Source organism: Notolepis coatsorum, assembly GCF_963971535.1.
Source record: "Notolepis coatsorum genome assembly, chromosome: 17".
NCBI lineage: Eukaryota > Metazoa > Chordata > Actinopteri > Aulopiformes > Paralepididae > Notolepis > Notolepis coatsorum.
Window position 1 is genome coordinate 6,631,230 of NC_140181.1, and position 18,943 is coordinate 6,650,172.

At 44.4% G+C, this 18,943-nt stretch overlaps 1 protein-coding gene across 1 annotated transcript in view; it reads left to right on the forward strand.

Moving 5' to 3' along the window:
• The window catches only part of LOC311243439 (cullin-3-like), a gene marked incomplete at both ends in the record, with an annotated part of 117,268 nt that overhangs the window by 73,157 nt on the left and 25,168 nt on the right, over window positions 1-18,943 (forward strand). Inside the window, 5 exons of the mRNA XM_084332669.1 lie at window positions 11,664-11,785; window positions 14,209-14,305; window positions 14,657-14,791; window positions 16,561-16,747; window positions 17,309-17,454. Of these exons, the coding sequence (XP_084188795.1) occupies window positions 11,664-11,785; window positions 14,209-14,305; window positions 14,657-14,791; window positions 16,561-16,747; window positions 17,309-17,454 (687 nt within the window). The remainder of the gene's footprint in view (window positions 1-11,663; window positions 11,786-14,208; window positions 14,306-14,656; window positions 14,792-16,560; window positions 16,748-17,308; window positions 17,455-18,943) is intronic.

Consider the following 18,943-nt stretch of genomic DNA (forward strand, 5'->3'; position numbering starts at 1 on the left):
CTTAGAAGAACTACTCTTTCCAAATGCAGATAACCACTGTTTAATCTGGTTTCTGCTTACCCAGAGAGAAAATACGGCGCGGCCGTTGAAATGAAGCGAGATCTGAGCAGTTTGAAAAGAACCCGTTTTTAATGAAAAAAGGATTTCAATTAGATGTTACAAAAGAAATATTTGAAAGAATGGTGCAATGAATTCTACCGGGAGCAGTCGCTATGCCGAAGGTCAGTAGAATTCAGTCTAAATTCTCAATAAAAAGATCTGTCTAAAAACATGTCTCGTCTCGGCTTCTTCAGATGTTATTTTGGAATTTGCCGTCTTTCTGCTGTATCTTCTCGTCGGTCGGGTTTTCCTTGAGTCAAAGGGAGTGTGTAGAATGAGCTGTGTCCTTGTCTCGTTCGTGGGATTGTGTATATTGTTCTGTCTCTCCGAGCACGGAGTTTTCGCTAATATCCAATTTAGGCTCCGCCTCTAATTCTACAGAAAGCGGGCGTTTTTCCAAACTCATACCGAGCTCCCTGATTGGAGAAACAATATCTCTGGCTGTCCATAGGCTAATCCACTACAGTGAATTTAGTAGTGGGCGTTCTTCCAACAGTTTCAAGATACCCTTACTGGGCAAAAGAGGGGGGAACGAAGGCCAAAAGGGGAACTCTTTGATCTTACTCTATTTCTGCTGCCTTTTGTTTAACGAGATAGCAGGCACCACACCTGGTGTTTATTCTCTACCCTTCCACAAAAGGCTTCCTGTGAGCTTGTGTCTGGCTCCTAAGGCCGTTTGACCAGATGTCCCCTAGATGTTGTTTGATCTTAAAACTGTGAAACCACACAGTCGCTGATTTTATCACCTTCTTAGGAGATAAAACAGCGACTGTCTTCTGGTTGAATTAGCTTACTGCTTATCTCATTCCCCCCACCAGGAGATTTGAGACAGCCAGCTGCATTCTCTAGTTGCTTTGTCTGCATTTTCTAATCTTGTAGTGTGCCTCTATGTTAAGGAGAGGGGGAGGAAATAGTGGGTGTAAATTACCTGTCCTATTTTCGCCATTCTGCGATCCATGGTGTGCAGTACAATAATACACAGTTTGGTGGAAATCTACCACAAGGGACTACACATTTTTCTCCAACCCACATTCGATGTACTCAAGGATTGATTACTTCTTTGCTTTTGGTAAAGACTTACACATGATGGGTGGCTGTGAAATAGGCACTATGAACCTTTCGGATCACAGCCCTGTTTATTTAAAAATTAATCTAGTACAGGATCAGAGAAATACTCTGTGGAGATTAAATATCCTCGTCCTGAATCATATGAAGGATCAAATTGAGGTGGATATTAGAGAGTACTTGGAACAGAATGACAATGGAGAGGTTTGCCCTCCGATACTTTGGGATGCATGTAAAGCAGTTCTGCGGGGTAAAATAATTGGATACAGTGCTCACTTAAAGAGGTCTCGGCAAAAAAAATTACGACGATTTACAATCAGAATTTAAACAATTGGAACGAAACCATAAAGACACAGTAGACCGAAAAATTTGAGAACAAATAATTAACACATTGGCGGCCATTTGGATGCGTCTAAAATCACTGTAGACGGCCAGCATATGTAAACAGACATGCACAGTCCGTGGGGCTGTTTGTAGACCTAAATCTATACTTTATAGTATTGCTATCTGTCCACTTTCATTGTCAATTGAGACCATAAACCGTCCCTTCAAAATGGCTTAAAGAAAGAATTTTTTCATCAATACGTTCTCATTTTATAGTGTCTTGAATATAAGCGTTATACAGCATTTGGTCTAGTATATTTCCTGGAAGGCTGGATAAAGGGCTAATAGCTACTAACATTATATCCAATGGCATTTCGGTTATACAGAAGCTACAGTTAAAACTCAAACTGCATATGATCGGTACGATCCTCAAGTATGAATGCATGAAAGGGGGGGGGGGGGACACACACGTCGTTTCTGATTATTGATTACCAATAACCGCGTTCGTCTCAGTAGCCACATACACTGATCGGCTGGTTGAGTATCATAACAAGCCCTGATCAGCATGTAATTTACGTGAAAAAGATCTTACCATGAGCCGGTTGGATCCCCCAGACAACACTGTACAGTACACTGTACATTGGAATACTGACAAAGCCATACTTGGTAATTTACTGTACAACTGGGTTAGGACATTTGTAGGGGCCAGTTTCGAATTGCAGTCTCTCGTAGGTGTTTTTTGAGAGTGTTTTTGAAGGTGGGTAGTGATTCACATTCCTTTACAGCTTTGGGTAGGGCGTTCCACATTGATGTGGCATAATTGCGAAACGTGTTTAGTCCCTTGTTTGAGCCGAATCTGGGTTTAACATGATTTGTGGAGCTCCCTCTGGTGTTGTGATCGTGGTATTCACTGACCTTTGGGAAGTATTTTGACATGTGCATGGGTACCTTGGTCGTGTAGTGTATCTTGTAGACCAGGCCCATTGCAAGTTGCTGTACTCTGTCGTCTACTCTAAGCCATCCTAGGTTGTCAAAGTGGGCAGGGGTGAGGTGGGTTCTGGGAGTCAGGTCAAGCAGTAGTCTGACTAGTTTGTTTTGAGATGTTTGTAATTAGTTTTTTAGTGCCTTTGAGGTGCTTTGGTACCATGAGGTGCAAGCATAGTCGTAGTACCCTTGAATGAGTGCTCCTGCCAGAGTCTTCAGGGTATTCTTGTTTACCAGAGAGGAGATCCGGTACAAGAATCGAGTTCGTTGGTTGACTTTTTTTATTACATTGAATGCCATTTTGTCACAGGAAAGATTAGCCTCTAGGATGGAACCCAGGTAGGTAATTTCATCTTTCCTTGTGACAATATTGTCACCCACTGTAACTGAGAAGCCGTCGGTTATTTGAACCGAAGAGGATGGACTCTGTTTTGCCCATGTGTAATGATAGTTTGTTATCGGCGAGCCATATGCATATTTTGCCTAGTTCCGAGCTGAGGGCTTTTTCAACCTGTAACTTGTTCTTGTCAGAGATTAGCAGGGCTGAGTCGTCCGCAAACAGGAACAAGTTGCAGTCACAAGCTGATGACATGTAATTTGCATAAATTAGGAATAGTAGCGGTCCTAGTATGCTTCCTTGTGGAACACCACAGCTCACTGTGAGGGGGGGGATAGGGTACCGTTTACCTCCACCATCTGTTCTCTCCCCTCCAGGTAGGATTGTATCCAGCTCACTGATAGACTATCAAAACCAATTGCTTTTAGCTTGTCAATCAGAATGGTGTGATTGACAGTGTCGAAGGCCTTTTGTAGGTCCAGCATGACCATGCCGCAGTATTTGCCCGCGTCCACCTCTTGTTTGATGTGGTCGTTCAAATAGAGAAGGCATGTGTCAGTGGAGTGGGATGTTCTGAAACCAGATTGGAATTCGTAGATTAGATTTTTTTCTGCAAGGTACTTTTCGACCTGTTCGTATAAAAATTGTTGATGATATATTCCCTTACTGCATAGTGAAATCCGTGATCCAAAACGTATTCCGTGCAACAGGCTATAGGGATCGCTTCAGGTGAATAGAAAACTACATTGAAAATCCAGAAAAAAAAGACAACTTCTGCCACAGGGAACACTGCATTATCGATACAGCGCCCCTAAGAGGATCAGGCCGGTAATGCACTTTTTTGAATTCAAAGAGTAGGGTACATCTGCAGTGCAGCTCGGCGACCTTGAATAGGTTATTAAAATGGAATAAAAGCCAAAACAACCTTGCCACGGAGATATCCGTGGTTGGTCCTTTAAGCATGGATTCGAAACACGGATATATACGTTGTCGGGCAGGTACGAAAAATAATGAAATAAATTAGATATATACAGAAGATATTCAAAGAAAGTTGATATTTACAAAACAGAAATACTATGAAGGGGGAGCAAAAGCAAGTAAACTGTTGGTGTATAAATTGAGAAAACAACAGGCGGAGAATTAAATTCATAAAATTAAAGACCCTCTGACTAACCTTATGCAACACAAACTAAGTGATATACAAAACTGTTTCAAAACATTTTATAAGAATTTATATTCCCAACCCCAATTTGACAAAACAAATATGGAGGAGTTCTTTAAGACAATTCATCTTCCTAAAATAACCAGTGAGCAGAGTAATCAGCTCGCAACTGAAATATCGGAGGAAGAAATTAGTTCAGCCATAGCTCATCTCAAATCAAGTAAGGCCCCGGGACCTGACGGATTTCCTTCAGATTGGTACAGATTAATGAAAGATTAGCTGATTCCGGTGCTGAAATCCACTTTTAATTGGGTCCTTAAGGAGAGTAAGATACCCCCCTCCTGGAGGGAAGCGGTAATCTCACTGATTCCAAAAGAGGGAAAGGATAAATCTGGTGTGGCTCATTTAGGCCGGTAAGTGTTCTCAACCAAGATTATAAACTCTTTACGCATATACTGGCAAAGCAAATAGAGGGACTTTTACCACAAATCATCAGCCTAGATCAGACAGGTTTTGTTCGCCAAAGACAAACGCAAGACAACATCAGACGGACCTTACATGTAATTAATCATATAAAAGAGCATAATTTAGAGGCAGTGTTGGTGGGGCTGGATGTTGAAAAAGCCTTTGACTGTGTGAATTGGTAATTTTTATACAGGGTTTTGGATACATTTGGCTTTCATAGCAGTTTTATTAAAACAATACAGGCTCTTTATGATAAACCAAGGGCAAGAATTTAAGATAAATGGGACAGTGTCTAGTTCCTTCGGATTAGAACACGGGACTAGGCAGGGTTGTCCAATTAGTCCCTTATTGTTCGCAATTTTTATTGAACCCCTGAGTCAGTGGATTATGGGATAGATATGAAGGGGGGAGAACAAAAAATGTCCTTATTCGCGGACGATGTATTACTGTATTTATCAAGCCCAGAACATTCACTTAAACAGTTATTTTTGCTTTTAGAACAATATGGGTCATTTTCAGGGTATGAATTGAATGTAACGAAAACGCAAATTCTTAGTTTTAAATATAGCCCTTCAAGAAATATAAAGACGAAATTTAAATTACAATGGGAAGCAGAATCCATGAGATATTTGGGAGTAAATATACCAAAAGATTTGTCAAAATTGTTCACCATTAACTTCCTCCCCTTGAATCAAAAGATTAAAGAAGACAAGGAGATGGGATGCAATACCTCTTCTGAATTTTGGATTGCGAATTGAATCGGTAAAAATGAATATTTTGCCGAGATTACTCTATCTGTTCCAGGCCCTCCCTCTAGACCTACCTGACCAAACATTTCAGAAATGGGACAAACTTATTTCAAGGTACATCTGGCAAGGGCGGAGACCTAGAATTAGATACAAGAGTCTACAACTAGCAAAGAGCAGGGGAGGGGTTGCACTTCCATGTTTGAAGGACTATTATATTGCAGCTCAATTAAGACCAATGACGTGTTGGTGTAATCCAGAATATTTTGCCAGGTGGAAGGAGATTGAGATGGCGGTAACAGAAGAGTATCCAATTCAAGCGGCAATTGGGGATAAGACTTTGTTGAATGATTTAAGGGAGTTGGGAAATCCATGGATTAATTTACCACTTAAGTTGTGGAGTAAGGTAACAGCCCCAAACGATTTAAAAGAAGCCATAAAGGTTTTGGGATGGTGTGCGTATGACCCAGAGTTCGTACCCAAAAGAATGGACGTACGGTTTAAAGGGTGGGAGACTCTAGGCCTAACAGCATATTGTACCTTTTTACATCAGGGGTCAATGAAGAGCTTTCAAGATCTGAAGTTGCAGCATGGTTTGAAAAATGAAGATCTTTACAGATATCTTCAAGTTCGGCACCATATCGAGCAACTACTGAAGCAAAGTAAACAAACACTTTTTGAAAATATTTTATTAAAAGTCTTCAGAGAGGCTTATGTCTCGAACTCAAACCAAAAAACCATCTCAAGACTCTATAAGGGATTACAACAGACAAAAGGTAATTCATTGTATGTAAAACAGAAATGGGAAAGGGAGGGAAACCTAAATATAACAGAAGAGGAATGGGAGGATTTATGTGAAATACAATGGAAAACATCAAGTTCACCAGTATGGAGAGAATTTTGTTGGAAATCCCTGATTAGGTTCTTTAGTACTCCAGCTCAAGGGAGCCACCATACCAAATCTTCCAACTGCTGGAGACAGTGTGGCCTCTCAGAGGCAAATCATTACCACATATTCTGGTCTTGTCGCTTGCTGAGGCCTTTCTGGAGGGAGGTCCATACAATTTTTGAAAAGGTATTCCAGGGGGACACCCCATTTAAGTTGGAGAGTCTATATTTGGGCGCCAGGCCATCAGAAAATGGGGATAGATATATATTTTAGATATTAAGCGCGGCTAGCAGGAAAGCCATTACTAGAAAGTGGTTAAGAACAGAAATTCCTACAGTGGATGATTGGATTGATATTATTTATATTTTTAAGATGGAAAGAATTAATTTTTCTTTTAGGTTGCAACAGGATAAGTTTCGGAAGAAATGGGAAAGATGGATAATGTACATTACACCGTTACGATCTTCATTTGTTCATATCAGGAAGATGCACCCCAACATATTATTTAGTTATTTGTTTGCTTTATGGTAGATGCAGATGTATTGGAGATGTACCATAAAATATTATTTTGTTATCTGTTATTTTTTGTTATTGTTTTTGTTTGTCTAAAAAAATAAAAATAAAAAGTATAGGATGTTATTGACTGTATGGGTCCTCATCTATGTACTGGTACTTCTGCACCGTAACTTTTAAGTTAAGTAAGAATTATTAACAATTGATGCAATTTGTACTGCAGAAGGCTGAGATAAATGAAGGTGAAGGCAAGATATTGTTTGTATGGACCATGGTGAAAATCAATAAAAAGATCATTAAAAAAATTTAAAATCGCTACTTTTATACAACAGTCAAAAAAATATTTATTTATGACCAGATGTCATTTCGGGACCGATACCGGTCCCGTCGGGTGGAACAGGTTAATCACTAACTCACTAAAACCTAGCAATAGGAAAAAAGCACCACAGACAATGTGGAGGGGAGAAACCTTAGAAGGGCCGTTCAAGGGGGGACCTCCCTTCTTAGATGTCGGTGATAGTAGTGTTGCAATAAAACAGGCGAAACAGTTGGTAAGCATGCACATATATACGTGTAATGAAATACAAATAAGTACATGCAACTAGGGTACATAAGAACATTTTATACCTGGAGAGTCTTTATGTTGTCATGCAAACCGCAATGCTACATGAAAAGAAAGAAACCTGACTAGGGATGTCCGATATTATCGGCCTACCGATATTATCGGCCGATATTGGCATTAAAATGTAATATAGGAAATTATCGGTATCGGTTTTCAAATATATATATATATTATTATTTTTTACATTTATTTAACCTTTATTTACCCAGGCAAGTAAGAGCAAATTCTTATTTTATTTATTGTGAAAAGTATGCATAATGTTGTGTTTTTTGGGGGGGAAACCCCGCATATATCAGTATAAAAAATTAAGAGTTGGACATATATCGGATAGCGGAAAAAAAAGCCAATACCGAACATCCCTAAACCTGACCCGATTATTTTGCCCGCAGACGTAACGGATGTGAAATGAGTCAAGTCAAGTCAAGAGTTTTATTTGTCACGGCATACAAGTATACAATGAAATGCGGGGGGTCTTGCCCGCAACGATGTGCATAATACAATAGTAATATATAATAGAATCCAATAGAACGACATTGTGCAATAAAACAAGTAAACAAAGTAGAGCATATTGGTATATGTACATGAGTTATTTACAGAGCATGGTAGGACATGCTAGGTCCTGTGGTAGTGCAATACACTGTTAGCTACGGATGAGGCACTGGGTCTTTATGTACACTGCTATACAATGCTATATTATACAATCTCAAGTTATACTATACTATTCTTAAAGTGACCTTTCCTTTTGTAAAGTGACCATAAGTGTGAGTGTGTGCAGCATGAGTGTGTGTTTGCTCATGTTAAAGTGGCTGCTAGTGTGTGAGCGTGTACAGTGTGTGTGTCGTGTGTGTGCTCATGTGTGCTTGTGTGTGGAGAGTTCAGTGTTCAAGGCTCTGATGGCCTGGGGGAAGAAGCTGAGCCGAAGTCTCTCTGTCCTAGTAGCTGGTGTTCGCAGGCGTCTGCCCGACCGCAGCAGCATGCACAGGCTGTTGTTGGGGTGGTGAGGGTCTTTCATTATTCTGCAGGCTCTGGATTTGCACCTCTTGTTGTATAGAACCTGCAGGGGTGGTAGTGCAATACGGCTGAGCGCACCACTCTCTGTAGGGCCTTCTTGTCCTGTGCCGTGCTGTTTCCATACCAGGCAGTGATGTTTCCAGTCAAGATGCTCTCTACAGCTCCGGAGTAGAAGGACTGGAGTATCTTCCCAGATACTCTGAACTTCCTTAGCTGTCTCAGGTGGTAGAGGCGCTGCTTCGCCTTTTTTACGACTGAGTCTATGTGTGTTGTCCATGTCAGATCCTCTGAGATGTGGACCCCCAGGTACTTAAAGTTGCTTACCCTGTCCACGGTAGCCCAGTTTATCCTCAGTGGTGTGTGTGTCTCCTGCTGTCTTCTCCTAAAATCCACGATCAGTTCCTTGGTTTTACCAATGTTCAGGAGCAGGCTGTTGTCCTGGCACCAGCGTTCCAGTACCTCAACCTCCTCCCGGTAGGCCTTCTCGTCGTTGTCCGAGATCATCCCCACCACCACTGTGTCGTCCGCAAACTTCACTATGGAGTTGGAGCTAAACTTGGCCACACAGTCATGTGTGTATAGTGAGTACAGCAGGGGGCTCAGAACACAGCCCTGGGGGGACCCGATGCTCAGGGTGATGGTGTTGGAGGTCTGACCCCCCACCCTGACCGTCTGGGGCCTTTCACTCAGAAAGTCCAGTATCCAGGCGCTCAGAGCGGAGCTCAGACCCAGCTCGATCAGCTTGTCCACCAGTCTGGTGGGGACTATGGTGTTGAACGCTGAGCTGTAGTCAATGAATCACTAACACCCGGTCCCGCGAACACATCACTCCTGTCCTCCACTCCCTCCACTGGCTCCCGATCAAACACAGCATAAACTTTAAAACACTACTCCTCACCTTCAAAGCCCTCCACAGCCTGGCCCCCCCCCCTACCTGACTGATCTCCTTCTTCCCTACCACCCCACCCGTTCCCTCCGGTCCTCCTCCACTGCCTCCCTCACTGTCCCGACATCCAAGCTTAAAAACGTTGGAGATCGGGCCTTCTCTCGTACTGCACCCCGACTCTGGAACTCCCTCCCCCAGTCCATCAGAGACTCCCCTACACTCTCCACCTTCAAAGCTCGCCTCAAAACCCACCTGTTCTCCCTTGCCTTCAACCCCCCCCCCCCACCCATAAACCCCCCCCCCTCCAACCTGATTGATGTCTGTCTCCAATCTTTTTTGTGCTATCATGCTGTCTTCCCTGTTCCCCCCATGGTCTCATGTTCCTTTTGTTTTTGTTTCTTTGTTGTTTCTTTGTTTTTGTTTCTTTGCTTTTGTTTCTTTGTTTGTACTCTTGCTCCCGACTATTGTCAGCGACTTCGGGTTATTGAGAAGCGCTATATAAATTAAATTAATTATTGAATTATTATTATTAACAGTCTCACATAGCCCCCCTTCTAGCTGTCTAGGTGAGAGAGGGTGCTGTGCAGTACTTGGGAGACCGCATCATCAGTGGACCTGTTTGGCCTGTATGCAAATTGCATAGGGTTCATATCACTGGGGAGGGAGGCACAAATGTGATCCTTGACCAGCCTCTCAAAACATTTCATGGCCACAGAGGTGAGTGCCACCGGTCTGTAGTCATTGAGACCTGTTGGGGAGGATTTCTTTGGTACCGGGATAATGGTAGACATTTTGAAGCAGGCAGGGACCACTGACTCCGCCAGGGATCGATTAAATATGGTGGTAATCACAGGGGCTAGCTGGTTAGCACAGGACTTAAGTATGCGTCCTGTTATTCCATCTGGGCCAGCAGCCTTTCTGGTTTTCACCTGCATAAATGCTCTTCTCACACTGTGTTCCGTCAATGAGAGAGCGTCCCCGCCCCCCCACGGATGCCCCCCCCCCCTCTCCATAACAGCCGGCGCGCCAGTGACGTCACTAGCCGTTGAGCTAGCGGCGCTACTGTTTACACCAAACCGAGCGTAGAAAGAGTTGAGTTTGTCCGCGAGAGAGGCGTCGTGGCACCCCATTGAGGGGGCGCTGACTTTGTAGTCAGCTATCGTCCTCAGTCCTCACCATAAGCCTCTTGTGTCATTCTGTGCCATTTGTGCCTCCATTTTGTCAGCATACGTCCGTTTGGCCAGTTTAACAGCCTTGCGCAGAGTGTAGACTGTTGTCTTGTACTCTTCCATGTTTCCTGTCTTTCTGCCCAGGTTGTAAGCAGTGGTGCAAGTTTTCAGAGCTGCTCTGATAGTACTGTCCACCCACGGTTTCTGGTTTGGGAAGACCCTCGCCTTCTTTGTGGGGACGATACTATCAGCCAAGGTAGCTATGAAGCTAACAACAGTATCTGCGAACTCGCTGACGTCACTGGCGCTTCCTTGGAACATATCCCAGTCGACGTTTTCGAGGGCGTCCTGAAGCGTGGCCTCTGATTGTGACCATCTCTTTACCTCACGTGACACGACGGCGTCACGTGATCTTTGTCTGTAAGCAGGGACCAGGAAAATGGAGTCGTGATCCGATGTGCTTGTAGCTCCCGCTAATGGAGGAGCCGGTACAGCTTTGTAGCCGGCTCTGAACGGGGTGTAGCAGTGGTCGAGCGTGTTTCCTCCTCTGGTGGAGCAGGCGATGTGCTGAAAAAAGGACGGCATCACTTTCTTCAAATTCGCCTGATTGAAATCACCGGCTACGATCATGGCTGCGTCTGGATGTTTTATCTGGTGGGTGTTTAGATGTTCCTGTAGCTCCACCAGAGCCCTGGCGGTGTTTGCTTGGGGAGGGATGTACACCGCAGTCATGATGATCGCGGTAAACTCTCGGGGAAGGTGGAAGGGGCGACATTGAATGGAGAGATGTTCCATGTCCGGGGAGCATGAACGGGAGAGTATCTTGATCTCCTTGGGGCTTACCCAGCCGTTGTTGGTCAGGAGACATACACCCCCGCCGATGCTCTTGCCGGAGGCTTCTGTGCGGTCCGCTCGGAAAACGGTGAAGGAGTCGAGGGAGAGACGCTGTGGTCCGGAGTCTCTGGTTTCAGCCATGTCTCCGTGAAGCACAAGATGTTGCAGTCCCTCACCTCTGGCTGGAATCGGACCCTCGCTCGTAAATCATCCATCTTACTCTCTAGCAAACGTGCATTTGCCAGAAAGATGGATGGGTTCGCCGGACGGTAAGCAGATCTTTTTAACCTTAATCTGATTCCGCTCCTCCTGCCTCTATGCTTCTTCTTGCCGCCGCATTTCTCTTTGTCTCTTAGGTCAATAAGTGACTGGCGGTCGTATGACGTCCCCGCCAGTGTTGTTTCTATAAAAAAAGTAGTAAAAATAAACAAAATGACTAAAAGTAAGCACAATCGTTGCGGAGCAAAACCAATGGCGACTAACCTGAGCCGCGCCATCAGTGAGTGAGTTGGTTGGTGATTGGCTGTTCTGTCTGTCTGTCCGTCCGTCTCCAGAAGTCTCTTGGCGGCGTTGACCTCATAGTAAGAGTGCTCACCAGTGGCTACTGGCCCACACAGTCGGCCACGCCCAAATGCACCATCCCTCCCTCTCCCAGACATGCCTTCGAGGTCTTCAGAAGGTAGGAGGCTTTCAGGACTGCCCGACCTTTTCATTACATTGTGTGTTTTTTTTAAAGGATAACTTCGCTATTTTGGACCTTAGACCCTATTCTGTCCGGTAATGTACCTGATGTAATAGAATCCATAAATTCACAAAAGCTACAGTTTCCCTGCAGTCTCTCACTGGGCTACAATGGTAGACGATGGGCAATCGTAAATCCTTTGCAAAAAACAATAAGTGTCCTCTCCTGTGAAATTAATAACAATCGGAACATGTTTTAGGGCCAGCCCCCCTCTCTCTCTCTACAACTAGCTAGAGTACGGTAGTTTGCTGTGTGTAGTGCAGTCGGGTAGGGCTGTCTTAAATACTTCGAAGCTTCGTTCGATGGGCATGGGATTCGAATATGAAAAAAAAAATTGAATATATATTTTTTTTTATTTTTTTTGCACAATCAACTCTGCCTCTCTTTGTTAACACTTTCAGTGCCACCAGGGGGCGCACGACTTAGTGCTTGAATGCCACCATCGGCGCTAATGTTAACGTTAATATCGCCTAATCTATGTTTTAAATTATAGCTATGTGTCTAATCTGCCCGTCGCTTATCAAAGAATCATTTTCCAGTCAGTGCTGTCAAGGCAGATTGGTTTTTTTATCGCTTCATTTCCGTTTGAGAGCATTTTGAAAAGCACCCGTTTTGAGGTAAAAAACAGCCCATTCTGTGATAATCGTCTTTTACTGGAATATTCCAGAACGTTGATATTTGTCGGCCTATTTATGAATCGTTTTCAAATAAACGCTAGATGATCAATAGTATACGTACACGCACGCACATTCGAGGCGTGCGCTGATAATAGCCGTTTTCATTTCCTCATGGATTTTACAGTGAAACCGCTGGAGCACATATCAGAAAAAAGCTTATATCTTCATCAAAACGAGTCTGATTATCCTAACACTGATAACATAGATTCCTTACCTGACATCAGATGGTATCCAACTGGTATATTCCAATTCCTGATCACCATTCGAAAAAATCGATAAGTGTATAGATCTAACGTGTATACAGTAGAACTCATGCTTGCCGCGGCTCAGAGTCTCCAGAATGAACTCTGGTAACCCCGGCTGCATCAGTGGACTGGAAAATGTGGACTGGAATATTTTTTTTCCCCCATCCATTTTCATTGAGTCCATTCCAAAATCCCTGATGTCATCTGGGAGACGATAGGGGGCGCTTTTTTCACATCTGATCGCCGGCGGCCTTTGGGTAGGCTAGGGTAGGGTCGCGTGATGCAATATGATTTCAGATCGCTAAAAAATAAAAATAAAAATAAATCCGAGTTCAACGTAACTATTGTAAACCCGAGATAAGCCGTGAGTGGCATAGAAAGTGTTAACTACAACAAGCAATGCTGTTTGTTATTTAAGATGAGGTCGGACTCGGCACTGACAGATTTGTGTTCATTGTGCTGCTTTTATGAAGCCTCAAATGACGGCTTACAATATTTCATTGATTGATTGATTGATTGAAAACTTTATTAACAGATTGCAGAATGGGTACAGTACAGTACAGCTCAATACATACAATTGTTAAGGGGATGCAGACCAGAGAAAGACTTTCGTCTTGTTTACATCAGGGTCCCCCATTTTCAATTCATCATAACATATATGACATACATGACATACAGATAGACAGTACTGCTACATCTATACATTTATGACATACCAGATTTGCAAATACAGTACTGTTTGTGATATGAAAAGAGTCCAGAAAAGAGAGTATTTACATTTGACGTAGCATTTGATGAAAGCAAAGTGTTTAGTTTGTCTAAGATTTAAAAAGGTTTAAACTTTACAGCACTGACTAAGTTGAACAAAGTGCTGTACAAGTCCCACAACATAAAAAAAATATTAAAAAAAGAAAGAAAGAAATGTACTTTTTTTTTAATCTCGAAGCTTCGAATTAAAATCGAATCTCGGCCCGAAGCTTCGAATTCCAAAAAAATTATCGAAGGTCAGCCCTACAGTCGGGTGAAGTAGTTCAGTTTCAAATGGAACTGTTGTTTCAGCATTCAGGATTGCGATACGTTTCACAGGAGAGCATACAGGAGACCGGTAAAAAAAAATACACCCAGAGTTTCCCGTCTCGAAAAAAGCACATTTATCCTTGTTTTTGCAAGGATTTTACGATTTACGTCTTGCTATTGTAACCCAGTGAGAGCTTGCAGGGAAATTGTAGCTTAGCTCATTAAGTTGAACCTGGAACCGATCATGGAAGACCGGACCGCTCAGTGAAAGGATGGTCTCTGCGTCCAGTACACGGTAGACGGACCGCGAATCGGGGGTCCGAGGTCCAAAAACTGCGACGTTATCCTTCTATGTCTGCTGCCGCTTGGACAATCCATGTAAGTTCCTAAACGGGCCGGGCCCTGTGTGTCACCCCCCCAGCTTCTACCTGCGCAAACACAATGGCCGAACGCTCACACTCCAGCACCATATGGGCTCTGCAGACCTCAACGCAACCTTCTACAGGGCCATTAATAAGGTACAGGCAGAAATCACATCGCTACAAGTAAGACCAAGATGGAAGCACGGTGTTGTGTATGTGTATCTCACAACGGTGTTCACTGTGCCTTTAAAATCGCACGGTGGTGTTACGACAGTGCTGTGAAATACCGTCAAGTGTTGTGGTAACGTGAGTTGGTATGGTGTGTTGTTGTGCACTGGTGGAGCATGTAATAAAACGTCTAAGCGTTACGTCGTAGTCCGGTACGTTTTTTTGGATACGTAATACACGGTTTGGTTCTTTTGGAGACGGGGGGGATAATATCATTGTTTTCCCACTGTGCGGTCGCGAAGCTCGGTCGCTCAGCCCCGCTCTCTTGTCTGCCCTCAGGAGGACGGCTCGGAGGTGGGGGTGGGGGGCGCCCAGGTGACGGGCTCCAACACCCGGAAGTACATACTGCAGGTCTCTACCTTCCAGATGACTATTCTCATGCTCTTCAACAACAGAGAGACGTCCACTTTCGAGGTAAGAGACTTCTCGACACACAGTTCGCACGTTGTGATCACACTCTTCTTAGCGCCGGCCTGGCGGTGCGGTAGACCCACAATGCATCCTTCTACATTGGTCCTGTAGAGCGTGGCACTAATGCCGCCCAGGGTTTGGGGTTCACTTCCCACTAGGGCCACACACATGCTAGAAATATGTCTCTCTACTACTATGCACTCAACACTGCAGCGCCCAAGTTTCAACACTGTTTGACATTGTTACTCGGCTGAAAGAGCTGTACCCTTCCTGCTGACTTGTCGTACTTTGGATAAATGCATCCATCAGGCACTTAGTATAAAAAGCATTTATATATTTGGCTCTGCAACTCATGCCTCACATTCACTCACACATTCACACGCTGACGGCGGAGGCGACCATCACGCGAGGTGCCGACCTGCTCATCGGGAGCAGTTGGGGGTTAAGGACACTTGAACCCGCTGCCGGGAGGAGCTGGAAGAGAGCTGGGAACCAGGCCGGCCGCTCGCTCTACCTCCTGAGCCACTGTCTCCCTCCATACTTCTGCTCCTGGTTCCCTCCTGAGCCACTGTCTCCCTCCATACTTCTGCTCCTGTTTCCCTCCTGAGCCACTGTCTCCCTCCATACTTCTGCTCCTGGTTCCCTCCTGAGACACTGTCTCCCTCCATACTTCTGCTCCTGGTTCCCTCCTGAGCCACTGTCTCCCTCCATACTTCTGCTCCTGGTTCCCTCCTGAGACACTGTCTCCCTCCATACTTCTGCTCCTGGTTCCCTCCTGAGCCACTGTCTCCCTCCATACTTCTGCTCCTGGTTCCCTCCTGAGCCACTGTCTCCCTCCATACTTCTGCTCCTGGTTCCCTCCTGAGCCACTGTCTCCCTCCATACTTCTGCTCCTGGTTCCCTCCTGAGCCACTGTCTCCCTCCATACTTCTGCTCCTGGTTCCCTCCTGAGCCACTGTCTCCCTCCATACTTCTGCTCCTGGTTCCCTCCTGAACCACTGTCTCCCTCCATACTTCTGCTCCTGGTTCCCTCCTGAGCCACTGTCTCCCTCCATACTTCTGCTCCTGGTTCCCTCCTGAGCCACTGTCTCCCTCCATACTTCTCCTCCTGGGTACCGGTGGTTCTCGGGGGTCCTTGAGATGGTTCCTTGGGGTCTCTCACCAGTATTTCTTTCACAATAAGTCAGCGCATCGACAGAATGGTACAAGACAATGACCTGATCTTAGATTTCACACTCTCTCCTCTGTTATCTCCCACAGCAAAGATAGTTAGAATTCTAACAAGAAATGTATTCTCAAATGGGGGGGGGTCCCTCGAACAAAATCTTCTCAAATGGGCGTCCCTGCGAAATTTTTTGTGTCTTATTTGTTTATTGTTTACTCAGTTTATTTGATCAGGGACAGTGCATATCAATTAACAGTTATACATTTATAAATTAATACAAATAACAAATGTAAATATTCCAACATTAGCAGGGTTGCTAGTTTTCAGTTGTAGTCCCGACTCCCTGGGTTAGATGTTTAAGCCAGAAAGAAACAGAAGAAATAGGACATTATATAAAACATATAACACATAAAAACAGTTTAAAACATATTCTCTACATTCACTCACTAGGCATTCGTGCAACTATAATAAAAGAAAACGTGTACAGGGACAAATCAAAACCCATACATGTATACGCACCGTATAGGCAGGCACACGTATATTTGGGGGGGTCCTTGAAACGGAAAGGATTTGTGACCCACTGCTCTCCACAAACCCACCCCCACAGGAGATCCAGCAGGAGACGGACATCCCAGAGAGGGAGCTGGTTCGGGCGCTGCAGTCCCTGGCCTGTGGGAAGACCACGCAGAGGGTCCTGACCAAGGAGCCCAAGTCCAAGGAGATCGAAAATGGCCACGTGTTTACAGTCAACGATCAGTTTACTTCCAAACTGCACAGAGTCAAAATACTTATGGGTGGGTGTAGCATTGTGTGTGTGTGTGTGTGTGTGTGTGTGTGTGTGTGGGGGGGGGGGGGGTTAGGCATGTATTTAATTATAGTTAGGCGCTAGGGAATTTTGTATTCAATGCAATGTCCAATTTTGGCCTCTGTGTGTTTAAAGGTGCTATGTTGCAGATTCAGCCACAAGATGTCACTAGTGCACCAGCATCTCAGACCAAAACAAACAGACCTATGCTTCGGCCATGCCCATTACGTCCTCTCGGCAAAGTCATTATTTCTTATATTCTTCAAGGAAGTATTTTCTGGAGAAACTATTTCTCGCCTAAAATGTTTAAACGATCACGGCCTGAGAATCCATTACCGTTTTTAAATCAACTTAAGACACAACTCAACCACAGTGCTTTTCCTTAGGGTCCTGAGGTGGTTTGCTTTCCTTGGCCATCCTATTATTTTAATTGATCCGAGACTATAGTATTTTAAAGTGTTCTCTATAAATACAATGATCATTATTATTATAACCCATTTCTCTTTTGAAACTCACGGAACATAATGTCGTCCGTCTCTCTCCCCACCAGTTGCTGCCAAGCAGGGCGAGTCGGACCCCGAGAGGAAGGTGACGCGGCAGAAGGTGGAAGACGACAGACAACACGAGATCGAGGCGGCCATCGTCCGTATCATGAAGTCCAGGAAGAAGATGCAGCACATTATCCTGGTAGCAGAGGTGGGTAGCAGAGCTGACTGCAATCAATCAATCAATCAAATTCACTTGTATAACACATTTAGACATGACACTTGTCAACCAAAAGTGCTTCACAGTAAGTCGCATAGCTAAAAACAAAGGAAAGTGCTGAAGTATAGAATAAACAGAAAATATAAACAACCAACGGACAGACAAATAAACAGAACAACACGTCAACAAGCAAGGCAAGAGTCTGAGTGAGTCAGGGAAGGCCAGGCGGTATAGATGGGTTTTGAGTTTAGATTTGAAAGACTCGATGGAGGGGGCAGATTTGATGGACGTGGGGATGCTGTTCCAGAGGTCAGGGGCTGCGACAGCAAAGAGAGAGACTGAGATACATTCTCCATATATAACAAGATGTCATCCGCATAAAGCGAAATATGATGATCAGTAGAATTTACAGAGATTGGCTTAATGTTTTTTGATTGCCGTATAGCTTGGGCTAAAGGTTCAAGGGATAAAATAAACAAGCTTGCAGAGATCGGATCCCCTTGCCTACTTCCACGAGTGATTTTGAAAGGAGGAGAACTAATATCTCCGGTTATGACACTGGCTGATGGATTAGAAAATATTATTTTTACCATATTTATAAAATTTTGACCTAGTCCCATATGTTTCAGTACAGCCCAAAGATAGGTCCACTCCAGACGGTCAAAGGCCTTCTCTGCATCAACAGAGAGAACAAGTGACGACACTTTAGCTTGAGAGGCGGAGTTGACAATGTGAAGGAGACGTCGCAAATTATCAGACGAAAGCCTTTTTTTAACAAAACCACTTTGATCTGGGTGAATCAGTTTAGGTAAAAACTTTTCAAGACGGCAAGATAATACTTTAGAAAATAATTTGTTCGGTTCTTATTAAGGAAAACGCTGACGAGGTGGTCTGAATAAAACAAACTGGTGTGTTTATTTCCATTTCTTAATAAACCACCGCTATGAATCAAACAAGTACAAGATCTTTACTGTAATCTAATTGTCTCTTTGGTGTGGCAGTTTTGTCCATGATCTGATCAGCTGGGGCCGATCAGAGCTTTCTTCTCCGGTGGTGGTGTTGTTGTCTCTCGGGTTCCATGACAACACGCGGCTTCTCTTGTGGTTGGTGGTCGCCAGGCAACCTTGGTTTCGGTGAGTCTCAGCGGTTTGGGAGCGCTTGCTCTCGTCTAGGCTCGGTGGAGTCTGGCTCCCCTGCTGCGAGGCGATCGTCTATCATCGTCTGTGTCCATCGCTCTGTGTGTCTCCGGCTCGGCTCTCTAATCTCCGGTTGGTGAGTCTCCGTTTCTCCGTCGGTCTCCAGCGCTCCAGTCTCCAGGTCTCCTCCTGTCCAGGTCTGTGTGTGTGTCCCGCTCCAGGTCTGTGTCTCAGTCCATCTCCAGGATCCTCTGTGTCTCCTCGCCTCCCCTTTTAATGAGATAGAAAAGACCTTTCCCCTGCCTGTCTGGTGACGTCACTCCCGCAATCGGGCTTCCCCATTG